The sequence below is a fragment of the Hirundo rustica genome, chromosome 8 (assembly GCF_015227805.2).
Source record: "Hirundo rustica isolate bHirRus1 chromosome 8, bHirRus1.pri.v3, whole genome shotgun sequence".
Lineage (NCBI taxonomy): Eukaryota > Metazoa > Chordata > Aves > Passeriformes > Hirundinidae > Hirundo > Hirundo rustica.
Window position 1 is genome coordinate 13,303,340 of NC_053457.1, and position 18,199 is coordinate 13,321,538.

General features: G+C 35.7%; 1 protein-coding gene across 21 annotated transcripts in view; it reads left to right on the forward strand.

The window, feature by feature from the left end:
• Positions 1–18,199, forward strand: part of KCNMA1 (potassium calcium-activated channel subfamily M alpha 1) — a 434,865-nt gene that overhangs the window by 226,844 nt on the left and 189,822 nt on the right. For 4 of the 21 annotated variants that reach the window (XM_040071955.2, XM_040071957.2, XM_040071956.2 and 1 more), the window contains exon 4: positions 12,555–12,578. The exons of the other annotated variants lie outside the window; for them this stretch is intronic. In XM_040071955.2, coding sequence (XP_039927889.1) covers positions 12,555–12,578 — 24 coding nt within the window. The remainder of the gene's footprint in view (positions 1–12,554; positions 12,579–18,199) is intronic. 21 annotated transcript variants of the gene reach the window in all.

Consider the following 18,199-nt stretch of genomic DNA (forward strand, 5'->3'; position numbering starts at 1 on the left):
TAACAGCTAATGATTATTGTCTTATATGGAAGATCTCTCAAAATATTTGGGATTCCCATGATTTTCTGCCATTTTTTTTGGCAGCTAATTACAATCTCTTGAACAGATGCTGTTAGCTCAGGAATTTCTGGCTGATTTTCCTGAGATTACAGTTGCAGCTCCAGCTGATAATTGTGGGTTGCAAGTCTCACTTGCCACCAGGTGAAGGTGGTGTTCTCAGGCTGTGTATTTCCTCTCAAAAACTCCCTCAGTTACCTTTTTTGGTGTGGAAGGGAAAGGCAAATTGGATTTTGGCTAGAGGACAGTTGGGGTTATCACTGGCAAAGGCTGAAGGTCCCATTAAACAGTAGTGTGATACTGCTAATCAGCTCTCCCCAAAATTGAACTAGTATTTGCTGATAGATTTGGTTTATTCTTCTCTTTGCTCTTTTCATTAACTTCTGAAAATGCTTGAGTTGGGAAGGACAAATGAACAGGGTAGAAAAAGGCAGTATGCGGGACTTAAACTTACAAAAGTGTGAATGCCGGTTTTGGATTAAGAATTTTGCAAGCATGTTAATGAGGATCACCTTTTGATTTTCAAGGGCATCCTCTGGTGGTGCTTTTGCCCTGCATTTGCTTTTGCTTCAGCTGGCAAAACTGACCTTTGCACTCAAATTGAAATTAACATAAAGAAATAGTCATACTTTCTTTCAATGATAATACATAAAAATTCCTTGGTATTCACAGTAAGTTTGTATGTGCAAGAAAAAAAAATGAAAATAAGTGATTGTCATGGGTCCATATAAGCCTAAGGGTATTATTCAGAGGGTGAGCCTATTGAAAGTCAGTTCTTCATAGACAATTTGATTATGAAGGAACTGTGCCAGCTGGGTACATCTTCAAAGGCATCCCCTTTTAGCAGCAACAGGTGTGTAAAAATTCCTTTGGTGAAAAGGTGATGGGAAAATGGGAGTTACAAGTTTTGAGTAAAGATGAGACGATTATGATGTCCAGTAACTTTGTATACATCTTTTGAAAGCAGTTACTGCTAAAAAATATCCTAGTTTCTATTAAGTTTTCAGGAGGTTAATGGATAATAGTTTCTGCTAGTTGATCTGTGAATAATGAGATCGTTTGGGTTCACATAAGTGAAATAGGAAGATTAAATGTTTTACATGTCTGTTTTCTCTGTATATGACACTATGTTTCTCCAAGATTTTATCTTGTTAAGCAAATAGTAGGCAGAACTGAATCCAGTGAGTTCGTAGTGTGCCATTAGGGTTTTGATTTTGCAAGAATCCGTAGTTTTTAATCTACTTTTTGCAGGCAGTGCTTCTTCTATCCATATTAAGCATTTGTCCTTTAATGTAGTAGTACTTGTAGTGTTTGGTTGCAATGAGAAATCTGGGAATTTCTTCTCAAGTAGTTCAGATGTTGTATGTGTTATATGTGAGCAAATTTGCAAAGCCATAACTGATATACATGATGTTCCGGGAGCTGGCACAAGAACCATGATTTTCTCTGCCAACAGATCACTATTATGGTTGCTTAGTACTCATTTAAAACAATGATCTCCCAGTACTTTGGTAGGGGTAGAAGTCATGTTGTGAGGTGGAAATATGAACAAATTTGCCAGCAGATTGATCAAAAGTGTCTTTCTCCGCACAGAGGTGTTAACTCAAAAATTTTTCAGTTTGTGCCATAAATGGCACTTAAACCCATTTATACTGTATTTAAAAAAACTATGATTTTTACCTTGGCTAATCCCCTCTCAACACTTAAATGTTAGAGCTGCCCTGTAGCTATTATGAAGCCTGCAAATTGCAAGAGAAGATTTCTTAAATTATAAAAATATTGTGTGTGGTGCTTATATTGAATGCCAAATAAATGTATTCTGATCACACAGAGCATTAGCCCTTTTTACTCCCTTCCCCTCCCAATTTATGAAGCTGAGTTTCACAAGAACTTTTTAAGTATCAGTAAATTTACTTATCTGTGAAGCTGAGAGCATGACAGCTGAATATAATATGTTTACAACGGTGCTTTCAGGATATCTTCCTTTATTCTACTTGCTCTTGAACAATTCTCTCAGAAGCTGTGAGGAAGGCAGATAAATTATTAAAGCACCTTTTTTCTTTGAGACTTTATATTTTTAATGGACTGGTTTTCTTTGCAGATACATAGGGTTATGTAGGTATATTTCTATACTTCCAGTCACTAGAATTTCTTCATTAGTTTCTTGTTCAGAAAAGGGCTTTCCTACACCTCCAACTACCCCTCCTGCCCAAACCCCTTGGCCTTACCTGTGCAATTTTGCACTTTGCATTAGTTAGTGGGATTAAGGTGGTGGAGTGAATGCCTGCTGTCATCATGGAAAACTGACAAAACCCCCTTTTGCTTATTTTGTAAAGCTGGTTGAAGACCATTATTGTCTATCCTTAAAATCTTGTCTTTCTCAAATATTTGTTGAGAACTCGGGACAATTCACAAAACACAAAGCAAAGTCTGCACCAACTGCTAGGAATTACTTTGTCTCATTGATGTTTGTTATTCAGAGGGACAAGCTCTATTGAAAGAATTATTGAAATGATTGTTCTTATTATTTGTCCTTAGTTATCATAATCAATAGAGCTGTCAAGCACAAGACATTTCACATTGTAGGCAAAGCCTGTACTGGTCAGCTAAGTCATCTGTCAGGAAATGGAAACCAAGGTGCTGGATAGGATGATGCCAGCCAGTGGTACAACAGCAAACGGAACACTGACAGACTTTTGGGAGTTTTGCATTGAGGCTCAGTGATGGCTGATATGTGGTTGAGTTTGATTAATATACCAGAAAGGAGTTTTCTGGTTCTTGTTGCTACATACATAAAATTTGGATTTATGCAGAAAGAGAATTTTTGTATATAAGTGACTAACATTGAAACGTAGATTGGAATTCTTTTGTATTGATTCGGAGTGTCACTAACAGTTTTATTGGGTTTGGAGCGACAGGAATGAACCTGCCTGTGTGGATTAATCAGTGAAATAACCTCTCAGGCAGGAGGTAAATGAAAATAAATTACTTGCCTGCATGAGATCTAAGTCTGTGGAGACTGCTCTAATATCATGTGTGCCTCACTCAAAGGCTGGTCCCTGCTGAACATTTGGAGCCTTCCTCTTTTCTGTGCACAAACAAAAAAACACCCCTCACCCCCAGGACTGAATGCCTAGAGGAAGAGCAGAACAGAAAATTAAGTCCAAAATTTTAGTAAACAAGCAGACAGCTACAGGCTAGTGGTAAAATACCACAGAAATGGGAGGGAAAAGATGGAGTATATTTGGCAGAGCGACAACATCTATTTAAAGGCAGATTTTTCTTTCTCTGAGTTTCAGATCTAAAAATTGGCAGACATTACACTGAAGATTGCTTTTTCTCAACATCTTGAAAATCAGTCTTTTGAGTTATATACTTTTTGGCATTCCCAGAGGATACCAAATAGGTGATACAGTATGAAGCAAAGTCTGTGAAGTACATTCAAATGCATATGTAGTACTTAAAACAACCTTTCATGAAGGAACAGTTGCATAGAAACAAATTTATCCAAGGAAACACTTCTATGCCATCAAATGTAGTTAACACACAATGGAAATAGACCTTAGCGTGACAGCAGGCCTGCTAAGAAAATTAATATTCAGAGCATTTACTTCATGGCATGTGACTTAAGATTCCATGCAAGTGCATAGCTGTTTATTTCAATATTTTTCCTAATCATAATAAAATATATTCAAGAGATATTTTAGTAGAGAAGGAGAGGGATTCAGTGGTGGTTTATTAAAATAAATAAATACCTATTTCTCTTTCAAACTACTGGTTTGGCTGAAGAATTAAAACTTGTAACCAAAAGAAAAACAGCAGGTGGGATCCTGGAGTTGGGAAATGCTAACTGCTGGTACCACCATCCTGATATGTTCATCAGGATATCAGTTTCACAAGACAAATATTGAGAAGTGTAATCATAGCTCAAGCAGAACTATTAATAGAGACACGTCTCCTCTCTGTACCTCTGCACTCCCTCAAGTGTTGTTGCTTTGCTGCAGGGGACAAGGGCAGTATTACCCCTGCAGTAGCGCGCTGTCACTATGGAGAGCATGACACAGGCTGAGTGGAGTCTTGTGTGATAAAACAGAGAAATGAATTGTCTTCTCTTGCATTTAGAGAGAGGTATGAAACCAGTCTATCTTCTACTCTCCTCATTCTTAGAAAATATTGCGGGGAGTAGGAAGGGGTCTGTGGTACTTCCCTTGTTTACTTGGGTTCATCTTCTGCCTCCTCTGATTCGCTATCTTATGCACTCTGCAGAATTTTGGGTTGAGCAACGGGCAAAGCAGCCTTCTGCTGAAGAGAGAGCAGAAGGGACTCATTTTCTCACTGTCTGCGCTGCCATCTGAGTACAACTTGTAGTTCTATGGAGTTCATAAACTGCTAGGTCCTTATTCCCAAGAGATAAAAGGAAGCTAGTATTCCAGCTGGGAATTTGTCAGTTTGTTGGCTGAAACATGTATGAGATGTGAAGGAACCAAAAGGTGTGGGGATTGTGGCAATGAATGTTCAATAGAATTTGGGTGTGTCCTCAGTGCCTTCCTTGTAATTTCTTCTAAATTTTCTTGTTCACTTTCATATCTGTTCTTAGAAATGAAAGTCATGTTAAATTGAAGAGTCATCTAGGAATAAGGTATGCTTTATGTTTGTTCTTCTACAGGACTTGGTCAGCCAGCCTTATCTATCTGCAGCTGGCAGAGAAAATATCAGAGGAAAGAATTGAAGGTTCATAGGAAATGTTTAAACCATCTGTAAGGATGCTTCAAGTACATCTCCTCATGCTATCACCAAAGGCATTTTTTTTCAAAAAAAAGGGCTTCTTAATATTCAGATAGTACAAGAATCAATATTTGTTTCCACGGTCTCTGGGCTTTTATTATATTTTAAAAGGCGTTAAAATTAGCATGACATTTTTTGTACAGGCTAATTTTCCCTCCAACTTCTGGCCACTCATTTCCCCTTCAAGGAGTCACATAATCCATCTTAGAATGGAATAAATCTTATGGTGATTTCCTGTATATGAATCATTGGAAAAATAGTGTCTCTTCAGTCCATAAAGGAATTCAAAGTGAAGAGATACATCCTAGACACAAATTCATTTTCAGCTAAAGTCATTGCCTCTTAACAAGTGTAGGTGGTGGTGGGAGAAAAAAGGTGGAACATTAACCTGTAATGAGAGCTTTTTACCTTAACAGAAAAAGTGACAAAAAAGTCTCTTCATGATAAAAAAAAACCCAAACAACATAAAAGTATGTTTAATACACTTTATTCATATTTTTGAAAGGTTTTTAGTACTACCTAATGAATGCAGGCTACCTCTTGATGAACTCTATCCTTGTCTGTTCCTTTGCATCGTAAAGATGCCTTAGAGAAGCAGAAGAGTAAATGTGGAGAATGGTGTTTCCATATTAGTTTCTCTACTGATTTCTTATTCAGAAATGTGAAATGGCAAATGAATAGCAGATTTTCTTTTGGATGTTAGGTTTCCAAGAAATTGGCATCTGGGTAGAAGTTGGCTTCAGCTTTCAGATGCATGATTGATACTGAAGATCAGTCCTAGATTAAGACAGCACAAGGATGACAGCAAACTGCTGCCATGTCCTGATATGCTTCAGTGATTGCCTTTTCAACTTCTGGGGTTTTTTCCCTTTCTGAAGTTGTATTGACTACTATTTTCTAGAATCACTGTTGTCAAGTCAGTTACCAGATATGAAACCCAGTCAGTCTTTCTCTCTTTAAAACTAACAGATGGTTGCAACAGTAAAAATTTTAACCTTTTTGAGGAAGGAAGAATAACTTTTATTACTACTTTGAAAGTTCTGAAAATACAGTACCAAACATGATTTTCTTATAACAAGACAAGTTATATTCCTAAATCTTTAGGTCTTGATACCATCTGCGTATTATTTGCGTGTAAGCTCAGGTTTAATTCTTAATGAAAACACTACAGTTAGGCTTGTGGAATCAAGAACTAAAAGATAATGAGTTCCATTCTGCTATTGAAGTGGTAGTCGTACTCTCACAGGTAAGTTGTTTCTAAAGCACATAGAGTATGTTTCTAAAGTGAACAGAAAGTGCCCCCCGCATATAATGACGTATTGCATTTAGTATTTCACCCATGCTTCAGTATAGATAAGAACAGTGGGCCTGAGCTATAGGTAATGAAAGAGAAAAAGCAAGGCTCTTCCTCAGATCAAGAAATTGATATTTGGACTCAGTTGTGTCATTACTGACATAGAATGAGACACTGCAGTGAAGAATTATTATTTGGACTAAACTTGTCTGTGTTCTAATGTAATTTAAATTTACTTCAATATGTATTTCCGATAAGCAAATGTCCATTTAAAATCATATGTAGAATTTTTACCTTTCATACATCTCTCCTGATGGATGAAGTATTTACTATTAATATGGTTTTGTTTTCAGAAAGACTAATATCCATATATTTATGATCTTATTAATATGTGTGAAAAATTCCATACAAGTCAATCTAGCTGGAGTGTACTTGTGAATAAAAACTGCATCAGACTATCATGCCACCTTTCTGACACTCTCATCTATCTCCTCACAGGGAAAAGAAGTAGAAATCAGGAAAATTGAGTTGCAGTGTTAAAGTTGTAAACCATCTGCTCTACAGATTTGAACTTTGTAAAGCAGATTGAAAAAAATAAAAGAGAAATCCATCACAGAAAATACTGGCCATGAAAATTGTCAATCCTGTAGGTTACTAATCTCATAATGTTATACTAACACAATATCAAAAAAGGTAGTCCATTAGTACATGACATAAATGTCCTATGGTTTCTTACAATAGTTGGAAGGCAACGCAGGACTTAGAGCAATGTATGTCAGTCACTTAGGGTGATGTATATTTCTTTAATGTAATTTAGAGGAACATCATGAACTTGAACTGTAGTTAATGGAAAATACATTGAAGCAATTTAAGTAGAGTAAGTATTCCCTTGTTTTATTCTCCTCACCAACTACATTGGCTTTAAGTCTTTGATTTGTTTTTCTTAAACTTTATATCTATCCCTGTTCCACTCAAAATAAATGACTAGGCTGAAAAGGATTAGATTTTTAAATACATAGATCCTAGAGACAGAGACCATTTTACAGTAAAAAAAGTACAGTAATTTCTTTCTTATGAAGTGTTTAGTCTTTGCTGTTCATCCAAAATGAAAGTAACGTTTCACATTTGTATAAAAACCCCCAAATATTTTGATTCTTAATTACTATACAATATACACTTTGATGTAACAAAATTACGCTGCTGATTATAACTGCTCATGTTATTTGTAAGCGAGAAAGACATAACCAATTATGGCATATGGCCAGTCTTTATCAAAGGAATAACCTGCCTTTCTATACTTTGCAGGTGCACAGATTATTTTGGCTGTGCTTATATTTAATTATCTATGACACTTCAGTTACACATTTACATAGTATGAAGTCATTAAACATTTTTAACTCTAATGGTCCTTGATGCACATGCAGAAGGATAATGCTGACATGAAAACTTGGCTCAGTTTTTCTCAAAAAATTGGTCAAAGGAGGGAGTTTAAGATACTTTTTTTTTTTTTTTTTTTGTCTTTAACTATGTTAATAATAACACCTTTTGGGAAAGAGAAGAAGTATACATACAAAACAGAAACAGTTGTTAACAGAGCTTGTATAGTTTTTCAAACAACATGAAACTCTGCAAACTTTGCTGCTTCTGGAAGCACAGAGGTTTTTCCATATATGTATGTATTTACCGGTGTGGAACTGAAGTAGTGTCATGATCAGTCAGGAACACATCTTTCAACTAGTTTTTCATACAGCCGTAATTCACCATCAGCAAAGTTGCAATAATTTATAACCTCTGGTATCTTACTGCCATTGTGTATGATGAATATAACCCATCTTAAGGCCTTGGCAAGCTGATAGAAAAGGTTGGATGAGCTACAGAATATTCGGTCTAGCAGTCTGTGTTCATTTGAGGAAGCAGCAAGAATGGAGAGAAGCCAGCCAAGAATTCCTAAGGCCAGTCTAGTTACTTCTGTTCACTGTGCAGCAAGATTTACAGTACTGATGGGTCGCTGGTTCTGTGGCCTATCAGTTTGACAGCTTTCTTAAAAAACATCTTTGTGCAGTCCCATAGAGAAGATAGACCTACCTAGACAGGTTTCCACAAAGATGCTTGCTTTACACGCAGACCAGTATGTCTAGGACCTTGCAATAGTGATAAGATGGTAGGGGTGCAGACCTGCTCATCAATAATACTGTGCATAAATTTGTCATACATGGTTTGTAACTTGAAGTCTCTGGTCTAATCTAACATTAGAAAGAATACTTAAGGATCCAACTGGTCCATAAAGCACAATCCTGGCATTTCTTCTGTCATACCAGTTCATTTATGGGCTAATGATCATTGCAATGACCTTCTGTAATAAGCAGTTACTGAATAGAAACATGTTTTTTACAGTCCTCATCAGCAACAGATTAGTAAGGCTACATTTCAATCCTTACTGCATTATCCACACTTGCTTTTCCCAGAAGTCCTGGAACACTACTCTTCCTAGTTCTGCAATGTATTTAGCATAGTTTCCTCTTGTTTCTTTATAGACAAGCCCTTTAGGATTAAAGGTAATACACTAAATACTGTAATACTAAATACTAAACTTACTAAATACTAAAGTAATACTAAAGAGTATTTAGTAACACTCTTTGTGGTTTCAGTGAGCAACATAGAATCCTACTGAAGCATGTTGTAGTAGAAACTGAATGGGAATAAGTTATAACTTACAATTCTTACTTTTTTTTTCTGAGCTTCCCCTAAGCCCTTGGCTAGACCCAGCTTTGGATGTTAAGTCATTGGATTCTGACATCACTTGCTGTGTCCTTCTTTTCCCTCTAGCATCTCAAAGCTCTCTGGTTATATCAGTGCTCTACCCTTGCCAAGTGTTTGTGTAGATATGGTACTTCCAGAGGATGTTAAATAATTTAACTTATTTTTTAAATTCCCTTTTGCAATGTTTATTTTGGGAAAACTTTTCATCCTTTTTTTTTTTTTTTTTTTTTTTTTCTCCCCCCCCCCCCCCCCAGCATATTTCATAGATTATGAAATCAACACATATGCAGTGGTTGTGCATCTTATCCCAAACACACATTCTGCAATGCCAGAGGTTTATGCCTGTGCTTTAACAAAGAAGCTGGTAATATTTGTTGTGCTAATTCACTTACATGGAACTGCTGCAAGTACAGAATCACATTAGAGAGAAAATCCTAGGCAGAGAGGGGCAAAGTGTGATGTGGTCCTTAAACAGTGTTTATAGGAAGAATAAGAGCATTAGGAAGACAGCGGGGTTTTGGTTTGGTTTTGGTTTGGTTTTGGTTTGGTTTTTGTTTTTTCCTTTATTTGAGAGAAACTGGCTAGGAAGTGAGTGAATTCTGAAAAGGAAAAGTAATGGGCTTGCTTGAGCTGGGGACAGAAGTGAAACAAACAGCTGCAGTAATCAGGATGGGCTGGTGTTATTCTACTCTGGCTGTGAAAGGATGGCTAAGTACATGCACTGTGGACTCTTTTAGCATGATATCTCAAGGCTTGTCTCAAGGCACTCTTAGTTCATGGGAAAGAAAGCTTTTACTCTAAACCAGTTCTCTGTCATAAACATGAATGTCTGATGTGAGCTGAATAAGCTTTGCTGCCTAGGGAAGATTTGAAACTTCAGTGCGTTTGGTTTTGTAGCTAAAATGCAGTGGCAAGGCAATAATCATTCAAATCACTGCAGGTCAATAGATAGGAATCCAGTCACCCTGTTGTTCCAGGAACTTGCTTATGGCCATCTTCAGTCAAATAGTTCATAAATCTTAAACTTCCTAACTGGTTTACGTGGTTAAGTGAGACCAAGTCCTCAAAACAGAAAACTAGGAACTAGGAATTGGATTCCCAGTTTTGTCTAACCAAATTTTGCAGGAATTGGTTTATTGAAAGGAGTTTTATGTTCAGTGTTTGGAAGAAATTGACTCAAGAGCTAAATATCCCAGAAATTCCATTACCTTTGATGGCTGTGGTAATTTATTTTAAAAAGTACAGTATCCTTCATAATGATTAGGTTTTATAATTTACAACAGACTTGTATGAACTATGTAAAGTTTGTTATGGCTTTTGGCTACACCAGAGGAGAGAAACTCCTGCTATTTTAGGTTCTTAAGGAAATAAATGAGTTCAATAGCTTCTCTCCAGCTGAAGCAGGGAGACTTTTCTAGCATGAGATTAGTTCCTAGCAACAATCTGAAAACAGATGATTGAATCTCTTCTTAAACCTAATAATTGAATCTCCAAAGACTAGCTAGTTTTATAGCAAAAAATCAGTGTTTGCAGGGCAACAGGCAGTTGAGTAAGAGCATGTTGAACTGTAATGTAACCTGATCATTGGAGATCCTTACATTTATAGCTTCTGTCATGCTCTGCTGCATTAGTAGCAGATACCAAGGATATGATTCTTCTCCTTTTGTGTTTACATTGTTATGGTCGTGTTCAGAGTGATGAGATTGTAGAACTCAGACCAGCTTCGTGTTCTGTGTGAATCTTAAGGGCTTTGCTATCATAACTAAATGAAAGATTACTGGTTTATTAATTTTATTAAGAATAAATTTTAAAACTGTTTTTCATCCTTTGCTGAGTCAATGCTTGTCAAGTTAGATAAGAAATATTCTTCTATTTCCACAACAATGGGGAAGTATATGATATGTATCATTTGTGCTGTGATACATACATATATGTCATAGTACGTACTGTGTATGCCAGAATTGCTATTACTGACTGTACAGTAGCTATTTGAATGGTACACTTTGGAAGTCTCTGAGTTCCTAAATTTTTGGGCTCCTTATCTGCTTGCCTTAAACAATTTACTCAGTTTCTGGCTTTGTCAGCAGCGCTTTATTTGCTCTTGACTCAGTAACCTTCTTCTCAGGTGATAACATTTGCATGCACTTTGCAAGAGTTTGGAAGTGCGTACCTGTCCACCCAAGAAAATATTCACATGTTTTATATGCAATTAATGAAAGGTTCTACTAGCCTCGTTAAATAACACACAGTGGCCAAAAGTGGTATGGGTCTTGACTGCAAGTTCTGTCTCTCTGCAAAGTTTAGAAGTGTTTGTCTGGAAAAAAAAGGTGAATTTTGCTATATAAGACTTGTACAACTGGAGGTTTTATATCTGGAATGTACAATTTTTTTATTTTTATTTAACCTGTGAAATTCAAAATATGTTGCCTGGTTTCTCTGCAAATATTCTAAGATATTTCAACAGGCCAGAAAGTTGTTTCTACTGTCAGTTATTTGATTTTATTTTGATCTAAATTTCTGTGACAACTTACTCACTAAAAAGATTAATATTTCACAAAGCTACTAGTGTGTAAAAGATACCAAAAGTAATTGTACTGCAAATGGAACAATAGGTTCTATTAAAAACCTTATACAGTAGGTGAAATATAGTTTTCTTGTTAAAGCTATTTTTTGATGTGGTGTGAATTGCTACCCTGCATAACTAGTTTATATATTTGGGAACTGTGCTAAAAATAGAGTGATAATATACGTTTAAGGGTAATTTAGAAAAATTTCTTGAAAACAATATACCTGTGGATAAACATGGAACAAATCCTTTTGTAATGGAACACACATAATAATACATTACAATGTTACAAAATCGTACTTCTACCATCACAGGGTAGCACCTCAAGTGAATGCTGCAATAAAATAAGTTACTTGCTCAATTCCATCTTTCTGAACTCTGTGGAATCAGGGTATGCAGTACTATGTCTAATGTACATGATTTAGAGCAGGCTAGGTGGTCACTCTGTAATCCCAGTCACACTGTTATGGTCAGTGCAACTGAAGGTGAGTAAGGTCAAGGCAATTCAACACAAGTTCGGAAAAACCCCTGCTTTATTCAGCACAGATGTCTTTTACTAGAAAAGGTGACCAAATAAATCACTCATATCAATGCATCCCTTATACTGTCCATATTCATGTAGTTTGGTTGATTATGCATTCAAATCAGTGAAACTTGTGGTTTTTTGGATCCTGTGCACTGCATTGGAAAAATTCACCTCTGCATATCTGTGTGTTTGTGATCTTTAGTTATTCATCAGTTACCAAACACGTTGGACATTTTGAAGTTGCTCTGTATCTCATTTCATCTTTTTTTCTTCAAAATACACAGAAAATTCAGGTTTTCTTTGAAAGCTCAAGTGAAATTATTTTGAATGAAATAATAAAAAAAAAATGCTTATTTAAAAGAACCGATTGGATTTCAGACTGATTACTGTAATTTATAATTCCTCTTCTTCTTTCTCATCCTTTTTGTCCTCCTTTCCAAGCATCTTCTCCCCCATCCCTAATACTGGTGCTATGTACAGTATTTTGTTTACAGTAGTATAAGCATTCTCAGCCTGTGACTTCATTGCTGAAATAACTCACCTCTTTCATATCAACTCTTACCTAGGAGCCGTACAGCAGACTCATTGATGTAGGTTTTTTTCTGCATGGCAGCCCAGGCCAAGCTGGTTTCATTGCATGATGCAACTTCACCTTTTTTGGTTGTCTCTGGGATTAATTATAATCTATTCTTGTATTGCCTGTGCATGCCAATGTGCTTACCATAATGATGTATACACTGAATGCAGTCTAGAGCATTAAGTGCATGAAATGGAATTAAAAACAAAGACAAAACCATAACATTAAAAAGTTTGAGCAAATGTAAATTATGCTTATCACTAACTTTAGTTAAGCTATTGTAGAGTGAATAGGACATAATATGTATCAGGTCTATGTATTTAAAATTTCCAGAATATTACAGTAGTTTATTGACTAGATGCACAGTTTTAGTGTGGTCAAGATGTGAGGAGGAAAGGATGTACTAACTACCCTATTGTGACAAGGACTGAGTGCTGTCAGTAGTATCAGAAAGATAAGCCTTTCCCTGCTGTCGAGTTCAGCAGCAGGTGACAGTGAAAAGAGGTAAGATTGTAAATAATAATTTATTGAAATTCCGAATTTGCGAAGCATTTTAACTGCAACAGTTTTTTGGTTTTTTTAATGATAAATAACTTGTAAAATAATTTAAAATGTATCGATTTACAAAACACATGGTGACATTCCATATGAAGAACTGTAACCCTGCTTGAAGTTTCCTGTACAAATGACATTGTGACCATTCTAAGCAACTTATTATTCATATGTTTCTAAATGTATTCTAATGAACCTTTCATCAGCACGGTATGAGATGTGATTGAATTCTAACCCCATTTTTTCCTGATAAAATTATGAAAGAGCAGTCTGGGAAATGACTTGAAACGTGTGTCTGAACCCAATTTTCTAGTGCTGTTGATCAGTGCAAACGTTTAGTGTATGCTCCGAATTTACAGTTTGTGGGCTCCTTGGTGTCAGAATTAATGTACATATTTCAAATTAATGTTCATCTTGATGAATTGGTACTATTGATTGTATAAATTTGAGGGCCTATAATATAGAATTTTATTATATTTGAAAAATGGTCATAGAAAATGGGTATATATAAAGTGAAAAAATGATCTTAGTGTGTACTTTTATTCAGGTAGCTTAATGAAAACATACTATATATTTTCAAAATAGTACATAAAAGGGAAGTAATTTCTACAACTGTTGTCATGCCACTCACACACTGATACTGTGCTTCCCTAAGAATGTGTGTTATTTAGGATTACTTAGGATTTGGGGGTTTTTTATATTAGGATCCATATAATGGCAGTTACCTTGGTTTTTGTTTTCCCTTTAGAATGAAGGAAAATTCTTTTAGTACTCTCAACCAGGTCAGACATATATCTATACAGTAACATGAAGTTCTTCTGGCTCTCAGTACAAATGGGATAATTATGCCAGTCCTTTTGACTTTCCAGTAGCTCAGTGTGTAAGCTTAGCTACATGCCTGTTCCCTTGTGCACAAGCAGCCAGGATAAAAAGGTGATGGATGTTACAGTGCAAACCATTTTGAGGGATGTTAGGAAGAAAAGGCCACTATATATTAATTTTTAACACTATTATAATCCTCCTCTTATACTGATGTAAAGTACTTTTATATCAGGCTTCTGATAATTGATTTGAGCAACTGCTACAGCTCGAGGCAATTTCTTATTCCATTTGTTAATGGAGATAAAGTTACTGCTGAAAAAGAAAGGCATAGTGTCATTAATCTCCCTAAAAAGGGCCTTGCCTTTCCCATTTAGAAAAACCACTGGGTGAGACTGGCAGTCAGCCTTCAGGCTAAATTTTTTCTGAGAAGTTTAAGTATTTTCTTAATTTCTTCTTTGTTTCAACTTCTCTTATTCTTTTGAGAAGTAAATGTAGCTATTCAGTGAGTCTTTCATAGTCAGCATTTTGCCTTAAGAATATGGTAATTGCACTTAAGCGGGTGGAGGTAAATCATGAGGTCCAACAGCTGCAACAGCTGTGACACAAGCTTTTCTAAGAAGGAAAATTTACTAGATTGCAGTTGTATAGATGTGGAAATTAAACCTCAGCAGAGGAATTTATGTGTAGGGGAACTGTGTAATGTGTTTCACTCGAAAAAGGTACATGCAACAAAGACTCCTCAGGGGTCTAAATTAAAAAAAAAGGAAAAGAAACTCGTAGAAGGGATTGTTATAAGTGTTAATGTATGCTAGGAGTGAATGTGGCCTTGATTAAGCCCAGAGCTGGTTCCAGGCAGAGGAATATAAACAGCTATACTGTGATGCTCAGGGTATAATCAAGGATATTAAATGATTGCTCTTGGTAGTTGGAAGGTTTTTTACTTCAAGTTGCTGTTCAATATTGCTAGTGAAGTGTAACAAGTATATGAATACAAGCTTCCTTGTGATAGGTTACAAGGATATACTACATATCTCGCAGTTTGGAAGGAGAGCAGCTGAGCTGCATGACCTGAGGTACCCTAAATGTACCTTAGGTATTAATTGGGCAAGGTGCTTTAAAAAACCTTTATACTGATGGGGTAGTTAAGGCTGAGGTCCTCATGAGGAACAAGAGGGAGAGTCTGAAATGATGAAAATTCATTTGGAACTAATATGTCTTCTAATTTTGTATAGATTTTTTGAAGGAATTTATACGGTTCATGTTATGATTTCATTTGAAGTAGGAAAAAAATATCATGCCTGGTGTACCTGTCTATTAGGATTGCTTTAGAATTACTGTTAACACAATGTGACTAGGTTTTTTAGGGTTACTAATAGATTTGGATCATGCTATTAGATAGCCTGACCAAAGAAGCTGATCCAGTAATGTCAGTTTTCTACCACTTCGCAATACTTCCGGCTTCTATTGCTCATTTACATTATTTGCTGCTGTTAAAGTCAAATAATATACTTTAGGCTGAAGTTTATTTCTGCTCAGTAGAACTAGAGAGTAGCCAGATACTTTTCATCACAGGAAGGGAATTCTAGAAAAGTCAGACAGATGAATGAACTGTAAGTACTTTTACCCTCCAGTTTGTCTAGTACTCTTATAATTTTCAGTTAGAATGGTTGAAATTAGACTAAATTTCATAGGATAACATTGGGGTTTTTTAGAGTTACGGTATGTAGGCTAGCAAGAAATATATGGAAAGTATGTTCAAAATCATCTGTATCAATCAGTTATGCATATCAGAACATTAGAGCTCAGCTCTTTACTGTTGTACAAAAAATGTTCATTTATAATCAAAGAGAGTAGATGGAGAACATCCGAATTTTAGTTCATTGTATATATTTTTTCAAATAATTCAGTCAGATGAGGGAGAATTTTAGAAGTTGGATGACAGTATTAGCAGAAGAGAATAGTAAAAGGCACTGAGGTGGAAGAGTAGTTGGAGCTGGAAGTGCATGATGATGGTGGGCTGTTGAAAACTGTATCTGAGAAAAGTGGATAGTAAACGTGAAAAGCACTGTTGGGTAATTTTAAGAGGTAGCAGCTGCAAGCAAATAGAGCAAGGAATCTCAGTAATCCACTCTTGCTGCACAGTAAGAGTGGCTATAGATAAATTTATTCAGACACTTACCTAGGAGTTCAATGGTTTGTAGGCCCTTTCCTACAGGAGGAGGAAATTTTAGAAATATCTCATATATATTGATTTGTGCAAATGCAAGTACTTTAAATGGGCTATATAAGCCAGGCTGAAAAGTGTTTACTGTTTTAAAAATCTGATATTCACCATCTCCCCAAAGACTCTATTCTAATGTTTATCTGTATGTTGTCATTGAAAGTTTCATGCTGCTGATATACTTCTCACTAACTTTATTAATTTCCATTTGTTAATTCAGTGTTGACATGGAAAAGGGAGTAGTATTCATATGAGTTGTTAGCATTTTCATGTCACCAATTATTTTCTCTTTTCTGGGGCAAGTGGCTACAACAACTTACTACTCCTAGAGAGACTTGCATAACTATTAGGCAACTGTTAGACAAGAAGTAATAGAAAGATATTATGAAGAAGAGACATTATCAAGATTATCAACTTTAGTAAATAAGGTATGCAGTTCAACTAAGTCCTTTCATGATGCAATCGGTATAAGAGATAAAACAGAAGTGGCTTATTAAAATTTGTCAAGAAAAGTAAGGTTAGTTGAAACAGTATACTCATATTTTTCTCTTTAGAGTATTAGTAGTCTCATACAAAATCATTTTTTATTAAAATCAAATCCTTTTTATTTAATTAAATATGTGGTTCCAGGCATTGTTGTGCTGTCATTTTCCTAGAATTGATTTGTCATCAGGGAAATTGTTTTGTCAAGCTAATGTCATGCTATTTTTAGTTGCCAATGTTCTTAGCTTATGATGAGCAATTAAGAAATGTAACACAAAATAAAATAATAAGCTCTTTCTACTTATCTATGTGGTACTCAGCGAATGTTTTCAAATTAAGTTATTTTATGATAAAAATCTTACTGGTGTATTTTGCAGAGCACCTGCTCTGTCTTTTATATGCTACTGAAAGAACTTGGAAGTTATGGAGGAGGATCCTAGGCCATTCCTTTAAGCCCATTTTAACACTGAGTTCCTGGGTGTTTAGCTGTTCTTCAGGGTCCTTCCTTTGACTTCTGTCTGAAAAGACACATGCTGCAGACCGTAGCGAATAGACACGCACATCCTGAGGAAATGATGTTGTTTTCTGTTTCCAGAGTGAGCAATTTTAATGCGTATTTTTTCTGTATATCCCAATAGTTCAATTTAAAATTATAAGCAGAAGTTTTTTGTTATCATACATAATTTTGAGTTTGGACTGAGGAAATTAGCTCTGCCCAACCTGATTTTGACTGAGTGCTGGACATTGGCATATGTTTTACTAGGGAGTCTGTGAAGAAGCATGATGTGCTATAAATTAATGGAAAACTTGGGAAAGATAGATGAAATCTGACAGCATTATGCTGAACCTTACAAAGTTTTCTTAGTTCATTTAGGTAAAATAATTACTAGCAATATTACCTACCTGTCACTTGGTGTGTTGCCAATTGCAAATAGCTCTGTAAATTTGTTAGTGTTAGATGGACACCAGGAAGGCAGACCTTTGTTCTGCAGTTGTACCAACTAAATTTGACTCCTAATTTTGTATGTGGATATGATAGAAGGTGAAATTCAGAGCTTTACTTTTTTCACACTGGAGATTGATCTCTTAGTTTCTAAACCAAATTCTTTTTGCATTAAAAATTGCCAAGTCACAACATTTAAATATATTTTTAAATTTTAAATAAATTTCAGTCAAATGGGAAAGTAAGAACAACATAAAGTTTTAAGCCCCATTCTTTATGACATGATGCAGAGAAGCGAAAGACTCAAAAGCAAAAAACCCTCTGATTCTGAGAAAAATATTTGCTAAAGACAGTTTTACCAGCTTAATAGTGATTGCTCTGTTTTTTGGTTTTTGGTGGGTTTTTTTGTTTGTTTGTTTTTTTAACTTCTGATAATGGATTTTTATTTGAAGGAGGGTAAAGAAGCCTGTTCATTTTACCCCAAATTAGTCTGAGAGGTTGTCGAGGTTCCTCAGTGTGGTAGGGAGATTGCATAGAAGGACTTAGTGGTAGAAAGCATTCGCAGAACAGATGAGTCATGATGCACTTGTTTAATTAGGTTAGAAATAGAAGG